The sequence below is a fragment of the Trachypithecus francoisi genome, unplaced genomic scaffold, assembly GCF_009764315.1.
Source record: "Trachypithecus francoisi isolate TF-2019V2 unplaced genomic scaffold, Tfra_2.0 Lachesis_group1, whole genome shotgun sequence".
NCBI classification, from domain to species: Eukaryota; Metazoa; Chordata; class Mammalia; order Primates; family Cercopithecidae; genus Trachypithecus; species Trachypithecus francoisi.
This window is the reverse complement of record NW_022681454.1, coordinates 101,844,121-101,865,770: the sequence shown is the minus strand read 5'-3', so window position 1 is coordinate 101,865,770 and position 21,650 is coordinate 101,844,121. Positions and strand designations below refer to the sequence as shown.

The window sequence follows — 21,650 nt, the reverse complement described above, 5'->3', positions numbered from 1 at the left end:
CTGTGAATTGAGTATATAAATTGTTTGCCCTTTTTCTGTTGGGGTTGACATTCTTTTGGTATACCAGAGTTTTTGGATAATAATCCTTTATTATTTAGGTTGCAAATATTCTCTATTTGCAGAGATGCTATATTGACTTTTGGCTTACAGAGGTTTTAAATTTTGATGTATCCCATTTTATCAGTATTTTTTATACATGACTTTAGTGTTTTGATTTTTGTTTAAAGATTTCTTACCTCTTGGTCAGAAAGATGTTTTTATTTTCTTTTCACTCTTTTATATTTTATTATCTTTACAATCGAGTCTTGAATTTATGTGGAATTTACATTGTCTGTGTATACATTTTTTCTAACACTGCTGAACAGAAAGTCGTTTTCTTCCTACTGTTTTGGAATGTCTTTCTTACACATTTCATTATACAGGAGTGTTTCTGGATTCTATATGGTGTCAGTGATAGAATCCTGTGCCAGCATCATGTTATTTTAATTATGAAGCCTTGTAATGAGGCATATATGAAACTAATCTTCCACCTTTTGTTCTACTTTTTCATACTGGATTTTTCTTATGCGTTTATTCTTTTTTTTTTTTTCTTTTTATACTTTAAGTTCTAGGGTACATGTGCACAAAGTGCAGGTTTGTTACCTAGATATACATGCGCCATGTTGATTTGCTGTACCCATCAACTTGTCATTTACATTAGGTATTTCAACTAATACTATCCCTCCTTCAGCCCCACACACCCCAACAGGCCCTGGTGTGTGATGGTGTGATGTTCCCCACCCTGTGTCCGTGTGTTTTCACTATTCAACTCCCAATGGTGAGTGGTGTTTGGTTTTCTGTCATTGTGATAGTTTGCTCAGAATGATGGTTTCCAGCTTCATCTATGTCCCTGCAAAGGACATGAACTCATCCATTTTTTTGCCTGCATAATATTCAGTGGTATATATGTGCCACATTTTCTTAATGCAGTCTATCATTGATAGACATTTGGGTTGGTTCCAAGTCTTTGCTATTGTCTTTGCTATTGTGAATAGTACCGCAATAAACATACACGTGTATGGGATCCCTGGGTCAAATGGTATTTCTTGTTCTAGATCCTTGAGGCATCGCCACACTGTCTTCCACAATGGTTGAACTAATTTACACTCCCACCAACAGTGTAAAAGCATTCCTATTTCTGTACATCCTCTCCAGCATCTGTTGTTTCCTGACTTTTTAATGATTGCCATTCTAACTGGCGTGAGATGGTTTCTCATTGTGGTTTTGAATTGCATTTCTCTGATGACCAGTGATGATGAGCATGTTTTCATGTGTCTGTTGGCTGCATATGTGTCTTCTTCTGAGAAGTGTCTGTTCATATCCTTTGCCTACTTTTTGATGGGGTTTTTTCTTGTAAATTTATTTAAGTTCTTTGTAGGTTCTGCATATTAGCCCTTTGTCAGATGGGTAGATGGCAAAAAATTTTCTCCCATTCTGTAGGTTGCCTGTTCACTCAGTTCACTCTGAGGAGAGTTTATTTTGCTGTGCAGAAGTTCTTTAGTTTAGGTAGATCCCATTTGTCAATTTTGGCTTTTGTTGCCATTGCTTTTGGTGTTTTAGTCATGAAGTCTTTGCCCATGCCTATGTCCTGAATGGTATTGCCTAGGTTTTCTTTTAGGTTTTCTTCTAGGGTTTTTGTGGCTTTAGGTCTTACATTTAAGTTTTTTAAGTAAGTTTTTGGGTCTTACATTTAAGTTTCTTGAATTAATTTTTGTATAAGGTGTAAGAAAGGGATCCAGTTTCAGCTTTCTACATATGGCTAGCCAGTTTTCCCAACATTATTTATTAAATAGGGAATCCTTTCCCTATTGCTTGTTTTTGTCAGGTTTGTCAAAGATCAGATGGTTGTAGATGTGTGGTATTATTTCCCAGGGCTCTATTCTGTTCCATTGGTCTATATCTCTGTTTTGGTATCAGTACCATGCTGTTTTGGTTACTGTAGCCTTGTAGTATAGTTTGAAGTCAGGTAGCGTGATGCCTCCAGCTTTGTTATTTTTGCTTAGGATTGTCTTGCAGGCCCTTTTTTGGTTCCATATGAACTTTAAAGTAGTTTTTTCCAATTCTGTGAAGAAAGTCATTGGTAGCTTGATCGGGATGTCACTGAATCTATAAATTACCTTGGACATTATGGCCATTTTCACAGTACTGATTATTCCTCTCCATGAGCATGGAATGTTCTTGCATTTGTTTGTGGCTTCTTTTATTTTGTTGAGCAGTGGTTTGTAGTTCTTGAAGAGGTCCTTCACATTCCTTGTAAGTTGGATTCCTAGGTATTTTATTCTCTTTGTAGCAATTTTGAATGGGAGTTCACTCATGATTTGACTCTGTGTTCATCTGTTATTGGTGTACAGGAATGCTCATGATTTTTGCACATTGATTTTGTATCCTGAGGCTTTTCTGAATTTGCTTATCAGCTTAAGGAGATTTTGGGCCAAGACAATGGGGTTTTCTAAATATACAATCATGTCTTCCACAAACAGGGACAATTTGACTTCCTCTTTTCCTTATGGAATACCCTTTATTTCCTTCTCTTGCCTGATTGTCCTGACAAGAACTTCCAATACTGTGTTGAATAGGAGTGGTGAGAGAGGGCATCTTGGTCTTGTGCTGATTTTCAAGGGGAATGCTTCCAGTTTTTGCCCATTCAGTATGATATTGGCTGTAGGTTTGTCATAAATAGCTGTTATTATTTTGAGACCTCTTTGTAGGTCTCTAAGGACTTGCTTTATGAATCTGAGTGCTCCCATATTGGGTGCATATATATTTAGGATAGTTAGCTCTTCTTGTTGGATTGATTCCTTTACCATTATGTAATAGCCTTCTTTGTCTCTTTTGATCTGTGTTGGTTTAAGGTCTGTTTTATCAGAGACTAGGATTGCAACCCTTGCTTTTTTTTTGTTTTTTTTTTGTTTTGGTTTGTTTTTGCTTTTCATTTGCTTGGTAGATCTTCCTCCATCCTTTATTTTGAGCAAAGTGCACATGAGATGGGTCTCTTGAATACAGCACATTGATGGGTCTTGACTCTTTATCCAATTTGCCAGTCTGTGTCTTTTAATTGGGGCATTTAGCCCATTTACATTTAAGGTTAATATTGTTATATGTGAATTTGGTTCTGTCATTATGATGTTAGCTGGTTATTTTGCCCGTTAATTCATTCAGTTTCTTCATAGTATTGATGGTCTTTACAATTTGGCATGTTTTTTACAGTGGCTGGTACCAGTTATTCCTTTACATGTTTAGTGCTTCCTTCAGGAGCTCTTGTAAGGCTGGCCTAGTGGTGACAGAATCTCTCAGCATTTGTTTGTCTGTAAAGGATTTTATTTCTCCTTCACTTATGAAGCTTAGTTTGGCTGGATATGAGATTCTGGATTGAAAGTTCTTTTTTTTAAGAATGTTGAATATTGGCCCCCACTCTCTTCTCACTTGTAGGGTTTCTGCAGAGAGATCAGCTGTTAGTCTGATAGGCTTCCCTTTGTGGGTAACCCGACCTTTCTTTCTGGTTGCCCTTAACATTTTTCCCTTCATTTCAACCTTGGTAAATCTGACAATTATGTGTGTTAGGGTTGATCTTCTCAAGGAGTATCTTTGTGGTGGTCTCTGTATTTCCTGAATTTAAATTTTGGCCTGCCTTGCTAGATTGGGGAAGTTCTTCTCAATAATATCCTGAAGAGTGTTTTCTAACTTGGTTCCGTTCTCCCCATCACTTTCAGGTACACCAGTGAAACATAGATTTGGTCTTTTCACATAGTCCCATATTTCTTGGAGTCTTTATTTGTTTCTTTTCACTCTTTTCTCTCTAATCTTGTCTTCTCTCTTTATTTCATTAATTTAATCTTCAATCACTGATAACCCTTTCTTCCACTTCATCAGATCGGCTGTTGAAGCTTGTGCATGTGTCACGAAGTTCTTGTGCTGTGGTTTTCAGCTCCATCAGGTCATTTAAGATCTTCTCTACACTGTTTGTTCTAGTTAGCCATTCACCTAACCTTTTATCAAGGTTTTTAGCTTCCTTGCGATGAGTTAGAACATGCTCCTTAAGCTCAGAGAAGTTTATTATTACTGACCTTCTGAAGTCTACTTCTGTCAACTCATGAAACTCATTGTCCATCCAGCTTTGTTCTGTTGCTGGCAAGGAGATGCATTCCTTTGGAGGATAAGAGGTGCTCTGATGTTTGGATTTTTCAGCTTTTCTGCTCTGGTTTCTCCCCATCTTTGTGGTTTTATCTACTTTAGTCTTTGATGTTGGTGACCTACAGATGGGGTTTTGGTGTAGATGTCCTTTTTTGTTGATGTTGATGCCATTCCTTTCTGTTTGTTGGTTTTCCTTCTAACAGTCAGGCCCCTCAGCTACATGTTTGCTGGAATTTTCTGGAGGTCCACTCCAGACACTGTTTGCCTGGGTATCACCAGCAGAGGCTGCAGAATAGCAAATATTGCTGCCTGATCCTTCCTCTGGAAGCTTTGTCCCAGAGAGGCACCTGCCTGTATGAGGTGTCTCCCAATCAGGCTACATGGGGTTCAGTGACCAACTTGAGAAGTCTGTCTGTCTGTGTTCAGAGCTTGAATGCCGTGCTGGGAGAACCACTGCCTTCTTCAAAGCTGTCAGACAGGGACCTTTAAGTCTGCAGAAGTGTCTTCTGCCTTTTGTTCAGCTATGCCCTGCCCACAGAGGTGGAGTCTATAGAGGCTGTAGGCTTTGCTGAGCTGTGCTGAGTTCCACCTAGTTCGAGCTTCCCTGCCACTTTGTTTAGCTACTCAAGCCTCAGCAGTGGTGGACGCTCCTTCCCCCGCCAGGCTGCAGTCTCGCAGGCTGATCTCAGACTGCTGCTCTAGCAGTGAACAAGGTTCCCTAGGCGTGGGACCCACTGAGCCAGGCACAGGAGGGAATCCCCCGGTCTGCCAGTTGTGAAGACTGTGGGAAAAATGCACTGTTTGGGCGTAGTGTACCATTCCTCCAGGTACACTCTGTCACAGCTTCCCTTGCCTAGGAAAGGGAAATCCCCGACCCCTTGCACTTCCAGGGTGAGGCGACATCCCGCTCTGCTTCTGCTCATCCTCAGTGGGCTGCACTGTCCAACCAGTCCCAAGGAGATGAACCCTGTACCTCAGTTTGAAATGCAGATATCACCCATCTTCTGCATCAGTCTCTCTGGGAGCTGCAGACCAGAGCTGTTCCTATTCGGCCGGCTTGGAAGTGACTGCCTTTATTCTTGTGTACAGATTTTAGAATCCTAATTGTCAAGGATTTTTGGTATCTTTAAACATTAATTTTTATATCAGTTGTTGATATATGTTTCCCATTTATTCAGGAATTCTTTTATATATTTTATATCTTGTATATCTTTTGGCACAGTCTTAAAATATGTTAAATAAGTGTGTTTTAACTTATTTTAAAGGGAGAAAGCATTCATTTGTACTTGGAATTTTGCCGTTCTTAACTATTACAGTTGTGTTTTAGTCATCATATATACATTCTAAACTTTGTCCTCTTGTTCTTCATTGATCTTTCTTATTAAGTTGGTACCACAATTTGTCACCAAATTCCCTCAATTTGGCTTCAAATATCTTTTAGTCCATTCCCTCTTTCTTCCTGTTGTCTTAAATTATATCTTACTTTTCCATTGAATCAGTGTTAACATTTCTCTAGTTAGCCTCCTGACAAACAAATTTATCTCCCACACTGTTTACCAGACTTATCTTATTTTAAAGAAAACATACTGAAAAATGTTTTGACTCCTTAGAGCTTACAGAAAAATCCGGTTTCTCTAACTTAGTAAAATACTTTTTATTTTCTAGCCATTCACACTATTTATCCAAAGTTCTTAACACACTGAGATTTTCACCCTTTCTTATACATACCAGGTAGTTTTGCACCTTAGTAGTTTTATCTTTTGAGAACCAGTTTAAATATTATCTCTCAGTGAATTGCCTTTGACTCTGCAAGGCAAAGGCAGTTGGTTAATTGCCACTTTTTTTGCTCCCACATTATTTTGTTTGATTCTGTAAAATGTCTTTGATTTCACAGATTTATAATTTGTTTGTTTCCTTATCTACCCACCTATCTAGATTATGAACTCTTTCAGGGCTGGGACTTTCTCTCATTTATATTTTTTAGCTCACTTTGAGGTATAAGTTACATCCAGTCAAATTCACCCCATTTTCAGTATACAATTCAGTGAGTTTTGATAACTATATATAGTCTTCTAGCAATGATCACATTCATAATACAAAACATTTCCATAACCCCCAAAATTCCCACATACCCCTGTGCAGTCAATCCCTTCTTCCTACCATAGGCCATTAGCAAACACTGATCTACTTCCTGTCACAATAGTTTGCCTTTTCTAGAATTACCTATCAATGGACTCTGGCATCAATGATCATTCACATGGCTGGATATATGACTTCTTTCTCTTAACTAATGCTTTTGAGATTCATGCATATTGTTGCATGTATCAGGATAGTTCTTCCTAATTTATTATTGAACTGTCTTCCATTTTTTAGATATACCACAGTTTATCCATTCACATGTTGTTGGAAATTCAGGTTTCCAGTTTTGGGATAATATGAATAAAGTTGCTATGAGCAGTGAAGTACAAGTCTTCATGTGAACATGTTTTCATTTCCGGTGGGGAAATACTCAGGAATAATTTTGCTGAGTAAGATGGTAATTATATGTTTAACATTGTAAGAAACTGTCAAATTGTTTACCAGAGTGGCTCTACCATTTGTATTTCTACCAGCAGTGTATCCAGTTGCTGTCAGAACATGTGTTCATTCCATATACTTTGTTACAGATTGTCTTAAATAACAAAATGTTTTTTAAAGACATTTCCTGTACATATATGTCTTTTACATTTGCCCACATATTTGCCATTTTGATACCCATGTATTTTGTTTCTTCCTGAAGATCTGTAGATCTCAGTTTCCACCTGGTGTCATTCTCTTTCAGTTCAAGGACTTTCACATATGCTTGTAGTGCAGTCCTGCTGGTGGCAAATTTTCTCCATTTTTATTTATCTAAAATAATCTTTTTTTGCCTTTGTTTTAGAAATACAGTTTTGCTTGATGTCGAATTTAAAGTTACAGGGTTTTTTTAAGCTTTATATTGATGTTCAATTTTCTTTCAGCCCCCATTGCTCCTAATGAAAAGCGAACAGCCATTTGTATTGTTACCTCATATACAGTTGACCCCTGAACAACATGGATTTTAACTGTACAGGTCCACTTATACATGGATTTCTTTCAACCAAATGTGGATTGAAAATAACAGTATTCTCAGGTTGCAAAAAACAGTATAATGAGGGTCTACTTTTCGTATAGCTGGTTTCTGCAGGGCTACTGTCAGACTTTCATATGCATGGATTTCGGGGAGCAGATGGTGGTCCTGGAACTAATCCTTCATGTACGCCTTGTTACTAGTGTATAATGTATTATCTTTTCTCAGACTGTTTTAAAGATTTTCTCCTTATCTTTGGATTTCAGCAATTTTTTTTTCTTTGATGTGCTAAAGTTGCCTTTTGTTTGTATTTATTCTGCTTAGGGTATACTGAGCTTTGTGGAGCTGTAAGTTCCTGTTTTTTCACCATATTTGGGAAATGTTTGCCACCATTATATCACTTTTGGGGGGGCTCCGTTTTCTCTCCTGCGTTCTGAGACTAAATATACATATTTTAGACTACTTTTTATTGTCTTACAAATCACTAACACTCTTCCTGTCTTTTTCATCTTTTTTTCCTTACTGTTATTTAGACTGGATAATTTCTGTTAATGTATCTTCTACTTCCCTGTTTTTGTTTTTTTTTTTTTCCTGCCATATCCACGTTCTGCTGTTAAGCCTACCTGATTTTTCATTTAAGATCCTCCTTTTGGTTTTTTTTTTTTTTCCTGCCATATCCACGTTCTGCTGTTAAGCCTACCTGATTTTTCATTTAAGATCCTCCTTTTGGTTTTTTTTGTTTTTGAAGTTTTATAGTATCTGTTCCTCATCTTAGATTTCCATACGTTTGTGCATTGTGACCATGTTTCCTGAAAGTCCTGAACATATTCGTAATAACTACTTTAAAATTCTTATTTGCATAGGTCACATAAGGATTGATTTCTGTTAACTGCTTTTTCTCTAGATATAGGTCTCAGAAATATTCCAGTATATACAATAAATCGCATAGTCATCCTGCCTTTACTTGACAGGAGCCGGGCTTACAGCCTGTCCTATCTGCCTGCACATCAGGATTCCTGTGTGCCCCTGGATGCAGCCTTACATGTTGTTTTGTATTTTTGTTCCCTCTTGGGTCTACAAAGTTACTTATCTTGTTTTTGAGTCTTTTTGATGTTTATCTTTTTATAAGGTATCCATTTTAGATAGGTTAGCCTGAGGAAATACATTGAAACAGGAATTTAGTGCCCCTCCTGTCAAAGGTCTCTGTTTTTTCCAAAGCAGAATGCTTTGGAAACTTGAGGAGTGTTTTTATTTGCTGATAATTTGGTTAATATACTTGAACTCAGTGAAAGCCTCATTTCAGAAATAAATATTTATAGGTATTTCACTCAAGTAGTTCTATTTATATATTCCCTCTCCATTCCAAATGTTTAAAAAAGGAGTTAAACTTCAACACATTGGAAAAAAATAAATTTATAAGAACTAAATTGTAATAATATTAGGGATAAAAGTAAGCATGTCTGTTGTTAAATAAGAAATTAGTTACAAATTCATTTAGGGTCTTTACTATAAGTGAAAAACTCTATGTGTATAGCAAAAAGTTATTAACAAATATGCATGTGTATGTGTATATATGTATGCCCAGATACTTTTTATGTGTTATTTTTAGTCTTTGTGTTTGTTTATAACTATTCCTACTTACATTGATTTGTCAGGAACATTATACAAATTAAAGTAACTGTCGATATTAATGAAAATCTGTTTAGTATTTTTCTAAAAAATTAATTCATGTTTGTATATTTATTTTTGAAAGATAAAAGCTTTTAAGGCTATTAATTTGCCTATAAGTATAACTTTGGTTGCATTCATAGACAAAGTTTTGGGGGAATTGGAGAGATAATTATTGATATTTGTTAAGAATTATTCCCTTTTATTCGGTGATTTTCACCCATTATTTAATCCCCATAACAACCTTGATTTCTTCTTCCCCGTTCTGGATTTGAAGAAACAAGGTAGTACATTTTCCCCAAGGTGATACAATATGTAAGTACCAGAAATGGAATTTAAACTTAGTGCTGTCTGATTCCAAACATGTTTTTCTTTAGTTCTTCTTAGAAACTTCCTGAGTGTTCTCATTGTCATTATTTTCTGAATATTCTTAGAGTTTTGATTTTCTTTTGGGCTCAAAAGTTATTTATTTAATAAGACTTTTTCTTCTTTGTTTCCTTTTAATATTTATGTTTTAATTATATTAAAAAAATCAGGGGACTGGAGGTGATTCTTTCTCAGTAGGCAAGAGTTTTTAAATTTGTTTATTGTTGATCTTTAAATTTATTATATTGTACTTATAGAATGTGTTGTCTTATTTCCTTATGTTTAAAATGTATTAACATTTTCTTTGTTCTTGGTATATAATTATTTTTAAAGCTTGTTGTTTTAATATGTCTCTAGATTAAATAGGTCTCATACTTTCTCTCATGTATACTGTTCATGGTTTGCATGTATAAAATATACCTTATCAATTTGGCTTTTGAAGTCATATCATTACTATTAACTTACTTGTAAAGTATGTTTTATTCTGAAGTTTGGGTAATATTGAAGTCTTGACAAACTCATGTGATTAGAAACTCCCCCTGGTTTAACAGAATGTGTTTTTGGATTAAAAAAAAAAAAAGAAGAGTCGAAAGAACTTTCTAACTAGATTTTAGAAACAAGTGAATTGGTTTATATGGAAAGGAAATTTGGTTATATGAAATATATACAGGATCCTCAGGGAAGGGAAAAAATAAGTCATAAACGTTTCTCTTAGAACATATTGTGTTCAATTTATCTCATGTCTACAGAGATAAAATGGTAGGTAAGTTTAGGTTTTCTTTTATAGAAACATAAACCAAAGTTAGTTAAGAAAAACTAAATTAAAATGAGAGCTCTGAACTTGGAGAAACCCAATGGAACCTTAAGATTTTTCTGTTATATTGCTTCATTATTACTTGTTTTTCAAGTGGAATTTAAGAGAGAAATTTATGATATTTTCAATGTATTTATATAGAAAAACGATTATTTATAAAACGTATTTTTATAGTTTTAATATAAACATTCCCTTAAGGAGATTCTATATAATCTTTGTTAATTAAACTTTCAAATTTGAAAGTAAATCATGACTGCACACTATTTGTCAGAAGTTATGACACTCTTTATAAAGCCTTTTTTAAAAATCTTGGGTGACGGGCTGGGTGGCGTGGTGGCTCACACTTGTAATCCCAACACTTTGGGAAACCAAGGCAGGAGGAACACTGGAGCCCAGGAGTTCAAGACCAGCCTGGGTAACAGAGTGACTAAAACAAAACAAAGCAACTCTACTGAAAAAAAAAAACAAAACAAGATTAGCCAAGCATGGTGTTGCACACTTGTAGTCCTAGCTTCTTGGAAATCGAGGTGGGTGAATTGATTGAGCCCTGGAGGTCAAGGTTGCAGTGACCTGTGATTGCACACTGCACTCCAGCCTATGTGACAGAGCAAGACACTGTGAAAAGAAAGAGAAAGAGAGAGAGAAAGAGAGAGAGAGAGAGACAGAAAAGGAAGGAAGGAAGGAAGGAAGGAAGGAAGGAAGGAAGGAAGGAAGGGGAGAAAGAAAGAGAAAAAAGAAATTTTGAGGACTGCTTTTAATTAACTGTAAAATTAATGTTACAGGTTTGTCCTTTTCCACTCTTTGATGCTTTGAATCTCATGTAAGTCCCATCTTTACTGGTTTATTATTGTTAATTTTTTTTCCATTGGTAATTCTTCTTAGTTTTACTTTGTAAAAAATATCCAAAATCTTACCAATCATCACTACCTCCATACAACTGCGTTTGTCTGAGCCCTCATCATAGTTCACCTAAGTAGACTCTTAGCGGCCCCTTATTGGACTTCCAACTTCCTTTTTTTCCTCTATGTAGTCTTTTCTTTACACACCAGATAGAAAGATCTTAAAACATTTACTCCTTTGCCCAAAACCATCCCAAAGTTAAAGCTATAGTCCTTGGTATGGCCCTTAGAGTTCTTTGTGACTGGCCTGTGGCTGCTTCTCTAATCTTATCTCCTAATTCTTTGTTTTTTCACTGTGCTCTAGCCATAGGACTTTCTTACTCTCTCCCTGAAATGTTAAAAGCACACCCTTACTTCAGAATATTTGCATTTACTGTCTTCCTCCCAGACTGCACTTCTTTCAGATACCTGAATTAGTTGCTCCCACAGTTCATCCAAGACTCTACTAAAATGATTTCACCAGAGGATATCCCTGACCTCTCATATCTAAAATTCTCTTCTTACCTTACTTGCAAAGCAGCCTATATGCCTAACTGTAGATTTTTATGTTTTTTTTTTCTTTTTCCTCCTAATATTTAACTGTTTTCTTACCCAGGTCTAATTTTTTTTTTTTTTTTTTTTTTTTTTAAGATAGGGTCTCACTATGTTGCCCAGAATGGTCTCGAACTCCTAGGCTCAAGCAATCCTCCCACCTCAGCTTCCCATGTAGCTGGGATTAGGGGCATGCCATGGCACCTAGCTCTAGGCTTAATTTGACAACAGATATTTTTAGCAATGTTTTATTGAATTATTTCAGAACATTCAAATTAACTTCATAAAGACAAAAACTTTTTTGTACTCATAAATTCACTGGTTTATGTAATATTTAATTACATCTCATAATAAAAGATACAGTTAGCATAAATGGTTTGGGAATAAACACACCTGATGCTTAGTAAAGCTAAAACTTAACTGATGGAAACAAAAATGTAGGCTTCATTCTAGAGTACTCTGCCAGAGTCAGCATACATAATATGTGAACATTAATCAGAATGTTCTACAGAAGTAGAATCTTTACTAATGAGTTCAGTAAGATGATCAAGTAGAGTTCGATTAAAAGAGCTTAATTTGTAATCAACATTAGAAACTGAAATAGATTTAGCTTGATTACATATATAGGTTTTCCAGATTATCCTAACTTTATTGGGTTAGTTCATCTTTAAAATTCCTATAAAATTAATTCCACAAGTGGGAATAAATGACTACTAGAGAATTGCCACTTTTCTTAAAATAACATAGATTGTAAAAAATGTATCTAATCAAAGATGTCCTACAAATGGATAGTGTTGATGGTTGCACAAAATTGTAGACATACTTAATGTCACTGAATTATACACTTAAAAATGCTTAACATGGCATATTTTATGTTATGGATATTTTATCACAATAAAAGAAAACTGAAAAAATACATCTTTACTTACGTTTTTTAAATGTAAATAAAACCTTTAGGCAATGTTACTATGCAGTGTAGAAGAAAAAGCAGAAGTCATGGAATTAGAAGTCTTGTATTTATGTAATACGAGTTCTATCACGAGTGAGTTGGATAGATTTTGGCAAACCTTTTAAACTATCTTAGCTGTAGTTTTTTTATGTTGAATGTAAACATACTTGTTCTTAACTCTCAGGAATTTCATGAGGAACAAGTTTTAAGTTTTATATATATCTATGTATGCTTTTCATAAACCACAAATAAGTTTATATACTTTAGCTGGAACTTTATAATTTCAGAGGGGTTATTGAACTGACTATTGGCACTGGATGTAAGAATTTGGCTTCAGGCATTTGCTATTGAGGTTTTAAAAGTGTTTAAATATCTTACTGTAATTTTTTTGTTTTGTTATTTGGGACAGTGCAGCTGTTTTCTCCTAGGGTATAATTAGTTGAGAGTGGAAAAGTTTAGCTTATATTTGGAGAGTTATACTTCCTATTTCCATTATAAAATTTTCAGTTTTTTTCCTAATTAGTGTCTTTGCTTAATGGGTCCTCTTTATGACTTTTGGGGAGAAAATCTCCTAGACTGAGATAGGTATTAGATAATTAGCTTTCATTTTCTCCTTGGAAGTGAGTGAGTTAAGTAACAAAAATCATATAAAAGTTATATGATTTATGTAAGTTATATACAATGGAACAGAAAATGATAGTCTGAGTATAAGGTACAATGATGAAGTCGTAAATCAGATTTAAGCAACAGAAAGTTATTTATCGCTTTGTTGCCCAGGCTGGAGTGCAGTGGCATGATCTTGGCTGACTGCAACCTCCACCTCCTGGACTAAAGCATTTCTCCTGCCTCAGCCTCCTGAGTAGCTTGGACTACAGGCAAGCACCACCATGCCCAGCTAATTATTTTTGTATTTTTAGTAGATACGGGGTTTCACCATATTGGCCAGACTGGTCGGAACTCCTGACCTCAGGTGATGTCAAAGGGCTGGCATTACAGGCGTGAGCCACTGCACCCGGCCTAGAAAAGTATTTATCTTGGGCATTGATTAAATTGCATTTCTAGATACTCACTGTCAGTAGACTAAAAGATTTTTTTCCCCTCTGAATAAGAAAACCGTACATTCAAGGAACTCAGTATTTATTAATTTTTGCAAAACATCCCTGTTTGTTTTGTTAATCACAAAACAGAATCATTTTAACAATATGCTGTAACAAATAGATTGTATACAATACAATATACTGTGATAATATACTGTAATAAAATTACCAGCACCATTACTCTTGTGCTTTGTGGCCATTCTGAAGCAAAATAAGGGTTAATTGAACGCAAGCACTGCCATACCAAGACAGTGGATCTGCTAACTAAGGCTACTAAGTGACTAATGGCGGATAGTATATAGAATGCGGCCACAGTGGGCAAAGGCACGATTCATGTCTTGGGCAGGATATAGCAGGACAGCACAAGATTTCATCAGGCTACTCAGAATGGTATGCAATTTAAAACTTACGAATTGTTTATTTCTGGAATTTTCCATTTAATATTTTTGGATTCAGTTAACCGTAGGTAACTGAAACTGCAGAAAACAAAACTGTGGATAAAGGGAGATTACTGTGTATATGATCCTCAGTGACTGGCTTCTCCTAGGTGTTTCCTCCTTCTCCCCTCCCTCCTAACAGTGATGCTGTAGCCATGCAGAACCATCTTTGTATATTCTAAAATATAGTCCCTTGCTTTTATGTGTGCTGTTCCTTCTACTTTTTCCCCTCTTGTCCAGTTAGTGATGTACTTCTCACTTTTATAATGCTTTCTTTTACTCCCTCTTCTATGATATTAACATTGCTTGTGTTTACCTCTGTTAAAATCTCATTGCATTTTAATTGCAATTTATCTCTTTGTCTCTTTCCCTGAGTTAAAAACTCTGAGTATCCTGATGAAAAGAACTTTGTTGTATCCATCCATTTATTCCCCATACATAGCACATTGTCTGAAGATGCTTTGTAAATGTAGAGTGCAGGAATAGTATTATATATAGGAAAACACAAAAGTCTGAAGGTGATACACATATCAATGGTGATGCTGCTCTAGGTATCATAATCAATTGTGCTGCCGGTTAGACTAGGCCCTATGTTTCCTGGCTCCCTCAGTCCAATGCTCTGCCACTAAATGGAATGAATTTCAATTCTTAACAAAACATCTTTTTGTTTTTTCTTTACAGATATTGATGATGTTGAGAAGTTCAAACCAGGTTACCTGGAAGCTACTCTTAATTGGTTTAGATTATATAAGGTACCAGATGGAAAACCAGAAAACCAGTTTGCTTTTAATGGAGAATTCAAAAACAAGGTGAAGACGAGAATCTTTATTTTAAAATGTACCTCCCGTACAATACTCATTTCACTTGGGGAGTTTCTTATGTGAATATGTATATATAGTATGGTAAGAAAAGTGCTTTTTACTGACTTACATATTTAAAAACATTATTTTATTATTTAAATTTTGCTTCAGAAGATCTCTCTAAGTGAATCACCAAGGCTGAAAAATATCTATGTCCATCTATCTGTCTATAGCTCCTACATGTTAGAAAATGAACAAATTTCATAATCTGTCTAATTTTGCAAATTGTGTACATAGAAAAACTTTCTATTTACTGTTTTGTGGAGGAGAAAGTTACGCACCCTTAATATAAATCCATAGGGCGCTCCCTCCTAAGTATTCATTCTACCACGACGGAACTAAGCTGCTTAACAATTGAAAGGACACCTGAATTATCTTACTGTCATAGGATTTTTCTATTAGAATACCACAGAGTTACCACAATGTATCTCTAATATGACATAAATGGGGAGAATGGGCCAAGGAGTTAGTCTAAAACATGGAATTTTTTTTTAAGTTATTACCACTAGGTAAATTGAATATTTGAAACCAACTTTTAAGTGGGTAACAGTAAGTATGTTTTATAAGTGAAATAAGGCATGTTAATGAAAACTTAAAATTTATGATGAGTATTTTGCTGTAAAAGAATTGATTGCTGGACTCAGTGTTTTTTTTGAAGGCACATTAAAAGAATTCTTCAAATCTTGAGGGCTTTGTCTGGGATTATTAAATGTAAATATAAAATTATTATTTTAGATTAAATTATCTTCCTGAAAGGATTAAAAATTTATACAATACATTATTTTTTCCTTAAAAAATTTACATTTTATTATTGAGATAATTGAAATTTCAAACCTATATAGTATTTCTGTGTCTCCTTATTGCCTCAGGGTAAGTCTGCCAAGTCACAAATTTGTAAAGAATGAGGTAGTTTTTGGTTTTCATTTGTTTTGACAAATAGTAATTCTTTTCTGTATAAAGATGAGGTCATTTATACAACTTCTACAGAAAATAATTATTTTATGCATTACTTTTTACTACTGCTATTTAAAATATAGAGCCTTAGTTCCTTTAGTATTGCTATGAAAGAGTTGCTGAGGCTGGGTAATTTATAAAGAAAAGGTTTATTTAGCTCACAGTCCTACAGCATATACCCGAAGCATGGTGCTGGCATCTGCTTCTAGTAAGGACCTCAGAAAGCTTCCAATCATGCCAAAAGACAAAAGGGGAGCAGTCATGCCACAGGGTGAGAGAGGAAGCAAGTGAAAGAGGTGGAAGGTGCCCAGGCTCTTTTTAACAATCAGTTCTTGTGGGAACTAACAGAACAAGAACTCATTCATTACTCTGAGGAGGCATCAAGCCATTCATGAGGGATCCACCCCCATGATCCATACACCTCCCATTAGGCCTCACTTCCAACATTGGGGATCAAATTTGAACGAGATTTGAGAGGACAAATCCCCTCAAACCATAGCAGGGCATAACTCAAGAATTAATTTGTGCCTCTTTAACATGATTGGAAAGATGGCTCCTTTCTTTTATTCTGGGTTTTTCTTGCAACCCTTTTAAGCAGGTATTGAAATTGGTTCTAAATAATCACACTTATCCAAATAATTGGATTAAAAATCTATCCTTACATAATCAGATAATGTATTAGATTTCTTGTCCTGTATCTGAAGTGAGATCCCCACCCAACACTATCTCATTAAGATATAAGCTGTCCTCCATCACAGGCAATAGAAGACCTGAGAGAAATTCTCTTTTCAGAGGATAAATTTCCCATTATTACTGTGTCTCAGTTCCCAAGATTCTTTGGTTTCTTTATTATCATAATGTGTGTAGTTATCACTGGAGAAGAAAGGAGTTTGAACTAATCAGTAGGGACTCTCCATAAGGAAAACAAGCAACATTTTTTGGGAAAAAACTCTACAGAACTTTCTGCTTTGGAATTATAAAGCAAGTTTTCTTTAGATGTTCTTACTGGATGTATATCCAATAAGAGGTGTATCTGTTGTTGCTTATGCATTTTTAGACAATGTCATAAATGTCAAGGAGATGTACTACTTTCAGACAGTGGATAGTCTAAAATTACTTTGAAAAACTACATTTAGACCGCCTGCAGTTTTGATGATGCTGAAATTAATGGGTGCATGCTTACTGACAAGCCGGGTACTGGGTTAAGCACTTCACACATGTCATCTTACTTACTCTTTCAACAACTCTGTGACTTAGATCAGGGGTTGGCAAACTTTTTTCTGTAATGGGTCATATAGAAAATATTTTAGGCTTCACAGATCGTTTGATTTCTGTCACAGCTGCTCAACTCTGCGCTTGCAGCACTAGAGCAGCCGTAGGCCAGACACAAACAAATGTGACTGTTCAGTAAAACTTTACAGGGGTTAGGCTGGATTTTACCCATAGGCCCTAGTTTGCCAACCCTGATGTAGATTATTCCTATTATATTCTACTTCATAGATGAAGAAATTGAGACTTAGCAAGCTTAAGTAACCTACCCAAAGTCACACAACTGACAAATAAGGAAGCCAGAATTTATACCAAACTTTGCCTAACTCTGGAGTTTCATGCTCTTAGCAGTTAACTGTCATCACAAGATTAGTTTTGTGTTAGTATAACAATGTGACTGATATTAAAGACGTCTTTTTTTTATTTGTTTGTTTGGAGCTAGGCTTTTGCTCTTGAAGTTATTAAATCCACTCATCAATGTTGGAAAGCATTGCTTATGAAGAAGTGTAATGGAGGAGCTATAAATTGGTAAGAATTTGTCTTTTCTATGTAAGTAACACTATTTTATTATTAATTGGTATTAAACAGCCACATAATACTCAGATTTCATATTTTTTTAAAAGAAAATTTCATGTTTTTTTTTTTTTTTCAATGTAAACAATACAGAGTATCTACCTATTCATTGAGCATTACTAAGTGTTGGGCACTATTAAACTAGGAATTGACATGAACCTTTTTCTCGAGGGATTTATAATTTAGTGGGAATACTGACAAATAAATGGACAGTTAATTGAAATACATTGTGCAAAGATGAAAAATGCAATTTTTCAACACGTAAATCTATATGGTTTTTTAAATCTAATAACTACCATATAATTTCTTAGAAAGTAAAAGCCTTCTTATTCATCATGATCACTAGTTGATTGATTAAGAGGAATTAATAGTAACATAAATCAAACATGTAATTTAAAACATTGAAATGCATATTCACCCATTTTTGGATGTAGGGCTGAGCCCCTTTTAATATCGTTTCCATATAGATTTTGTATATACTCTAGCGTAACATAGGATAGAAAAGAAAGATTCTGTAATCCTTAAACTCCTTATAGCTTAAAATCCCTGACAGATTTTTAGAGTTCTTTTTAAAAAATCATTTAAACTATGTTATCCACACCCAATTTGATACCAAATTTTTGTAGTGATTCACCTTTATTGAGGCTTTTTAGGGCCCCAGTATTGTTTAAAGCCTCGATAGTTTTATAACCTACTTAATGTTCATAGAAACAGTTCTTCCACACTCTTTCACAGTTCATCTGTGAACATAATTAATACTAAAATTTTGAAATTATAGTAACAAGTACAATTGGCAAACACATTTAGGAACAAAAACAACTGGCTCTTGGTAAGTCTAAGTATAGGAGGCAAAATCAGTCCTCTGGGGGTACTAAAGATATTACTATGAATAGGATAGAGTCCCTGCGCTCTCTGAGCACAGTCTAGGAATCAAGAGGGTCGTTAAAGAAATCACTAGAATAAGGTAATCAGATGGAGTAAAGAATTACTTAATCTCAAGGAATATTTTACCTAAGTCATCAAGAAGGCCCGTTTTGCCTACAGCACAAATGCTTGGCATTCAAGATACTGACTTTGTTTCTCTTGCTTACTAAAGAAACACTGTCAACTCCTTGGCCTTCTCCCTTTTTTCTTACCTTGTATGTAAAGCACTCTTTTTTTTTTTTTCTTTTTTTAAGCATAATCTTAAAATGTAGGTAATTGTTTCTAATATAAATAATATATTTTATTCACAGCAAAGCTGGATATGATTGAATGTCCTCTAGTCTTGTCTATCCTAGTAAATGGTGGACTGAGCTATTCTTTGTGGTCTAAAATTAAGACTACAGTGTAATGAGTCCCTCCAGTATGAAGGGGAGGGTCTCTGATCGTCTGAGGAAATATTTGCTTGCTCTTTGCTGTCTTATCTCCTTCCTGATCACATTTTCTAAAAAGCTTATGCAGTCTTTGATGAGACCTGAGTGTTTCCCCAGGTTTCCTCAGCTACAGAGCCAGAGACCTTTGTTTGGTTACTATATCTATAACTTGAATTCATTCCTTCTGTGCTGAGTCTAATTATCCTTACTGTGAAGGTAACTTTATTTCTAAACTCTGGAATCATTTTGCTGTAGCCTCCTGAGTAATGATAAGGATTACATTAACAGTAAGAGTTAACGTTTATTAACTCTATACTATGTTCCAGGTTCTGAGTGATTTATATATGTTATGTAATTAATACTCAAGAATCCTATAAAATATGTATTGTTATCTCCATTTTACACATGAAGAAATTGAGTCCACATAAAGATTTAGGTAACTTACCTAAGGTCACACAATGCATGGTGGAGCCAGGATTTAAACCTTACTCTTTCTCTTTTTTTGAGATGGAGTCTTGCTCTGTTGCCCAAGTTGGAGCGCAGTGGTGCGATCTTGGCCCACTGCAACCTCCCCCTCCCAGGTTCAAGTGATTTGCAATTCTCCTGCCTCTTAAGTAGCTGGGATTACATCAGCCTGAAACTACGCCTGGCTAATTTTTGTATTTTTAGTAGGGACTGAGTTTCTTCATGTTGGCCAGGCTGGTCTCGAATTCCTGGCCTCAAGTGATCGCTTGCCTCGGCCTCCCAAAGTGCTGGAAGTACAAGCATGAGCCACCACACCTGGCCTAAACATTACTCTCTCAATAGCTATGTTCTTTTACCTCCTCTACATTTTTTACAACAAAATAACTTTTTTCAGTGTAAGAATTTTCAGGATGTAAGTTTCAGTATATACATCATATGCATCTAGAAAATTTAAAGTCAAGATCTTCAGAATTTTTAACTTATTTTAATCCGTGTTTCTCTTTTTTTATCATAACTTAATTTGGAAATATAGTCAGAGTTGTTAGTTTTTATTTCTTTTGCCTTTCTGTAATGAATTGCCTCTTTCTTAATTCTTTAAACTGTACCATTATAGATTGGCAAGCTTCTTCTGCCTTCCTTTTTGAAACCCATTTTTCTCACTCAGTTCAGTTTAGGTCCAAACTATTGTAGACATTCTCTCAATGTATATGTAATACACAGAATTAACCAGGGAAATTGTTAGAGAATGCAGATACATTGTCCCCTTCTTTAAACCTGGAGTATTAGTATCTTTAGGACGTAGAGTCTAAATATGTATGTTTTTCAAGCCCCCCACGTGATTCTGATGAGCCTCTCTGCTTAAGAACTGTATTATAATTATTATTATCATTATTATTATTATTATTATTATTTAAATTATTTTTAATTAATATTATAATAAATTTATATATACATAAATTATTATTATTGTTATTTGAGACAATGTCTTGCTCTGTTGCCCAGGCTGGAGTGCAGGGGCGTGAACATGACTCACTGCAGCCTCTACCTCCCAGAGTTAAGTGATCCTCCCACCTCAGCCTCCCAAGTACAGGCATGCACCACCATACCTGGCTACTTTTTAAATTTTTTGTATAGACAGGATCGTGCTAAGTTGCTAGGGATAGTCACGAACTCCTGGGCTCAAGCAATCCACCCACCTCAGCCTCCCAAAGTGCTGGTATTACAGGTGTGAGCCACTGTGCCCGGCTTTAAGAATCATAAAATCCAAACTTATTCTCATGGAAAAACAAACAAGGCCTTCCAAGATTTAGATAACCTTTCTTGCCTCATTTTCCATCACTTCTTGTCTCCTATTTTGTGTTACAATAACTGAAGGCCACGTGTCACTCCTCACAAACACTGTGCTCGTAGTGATCTTTAGACCTTTACTCATTTTGTTTCCTTTGCTATGATTGTCTTCTCATTTTTTGAAGTGGCCATGTTACTCATCTTTTAAGATTTAATTTTTACTTTGTCTTCTCTAGGAAACATTCCCTCATATAGCCCCATGCTAGTTGAAATGCCAGTACTCTCTGTATTCCTTGTCTTCTGTGGATTTTCGTCATTACATCTGTCACAGTTATTAAGTACTTGGTTCATGAATTTATCTTCTTCTCTAGAATATAAATTCCTCAAGAGCAGATGAATAAAGATGCCTTATTCATCTTTATATTCCTAATGCCTGGCATGTAGTAGCTACTCAATAAATATCTGTTGGAGTAAATTGTTGAATAATATTTTAAAGCCAACAATTTTTTTTTCTTTTTTTTTTTTTTTTTTTTTGAGGCAGAGTCTCACTCTGTTGCCCAGGCTGGAATGCAGTGGTGCAATCTCGGCTCACCGCAACCTCCGCCTCCCAGGCTCAAGCAGTTCTCCTGTCTCAGCCTCCCAGGTAGCTGGGATTACAGGCACCCGCCACCATGCCTGGCCACTTTTTGTATTTTTAGTAGAGACGAGGTTTCACCATGTTGGCCAGGCTGGTCTCAAACTCCTGACCACAGGTGATCCACCTGCCTCAGTCTCCCAAAGTGCTGGGATTACAGGCATGAGTCACCACTCCTAGCCTTGTTTTTGTTTTTTTTTTTAATCCAGGCAGTGACTCTTCTCTTTTCAGGAG

General features: G+C 35.6%; 1 protein-coding gene across 2 annotated transcripts in view; it reads left to right on the top strand.

Moving 5' to 3' along the window:
• PPA2 (inorganic pyrophosphatase 2) overlaps window positions 1-21,650 on the top strand; it is a 113,720-nt gene that overhangs the window by 62,267 nt on the left and 29,803 nt on the right. For both annotated transcript variants that reach the window (XM_033214914.1, XM_033214913.1), the window contains 2 exons: window positions 14,701-14,828; window positions 17,545-17,630. In XM_033214914.1, coding sequence (XP_033070805.1) covers window positions 14,701-14,828; window positions 17,545-17,630 — 214 coding nt within the window. The remainder of the gene's footprint in view (window positions 1-14,700; window positions 14,829-17,544; window positions 17,631-21,650) is intronic.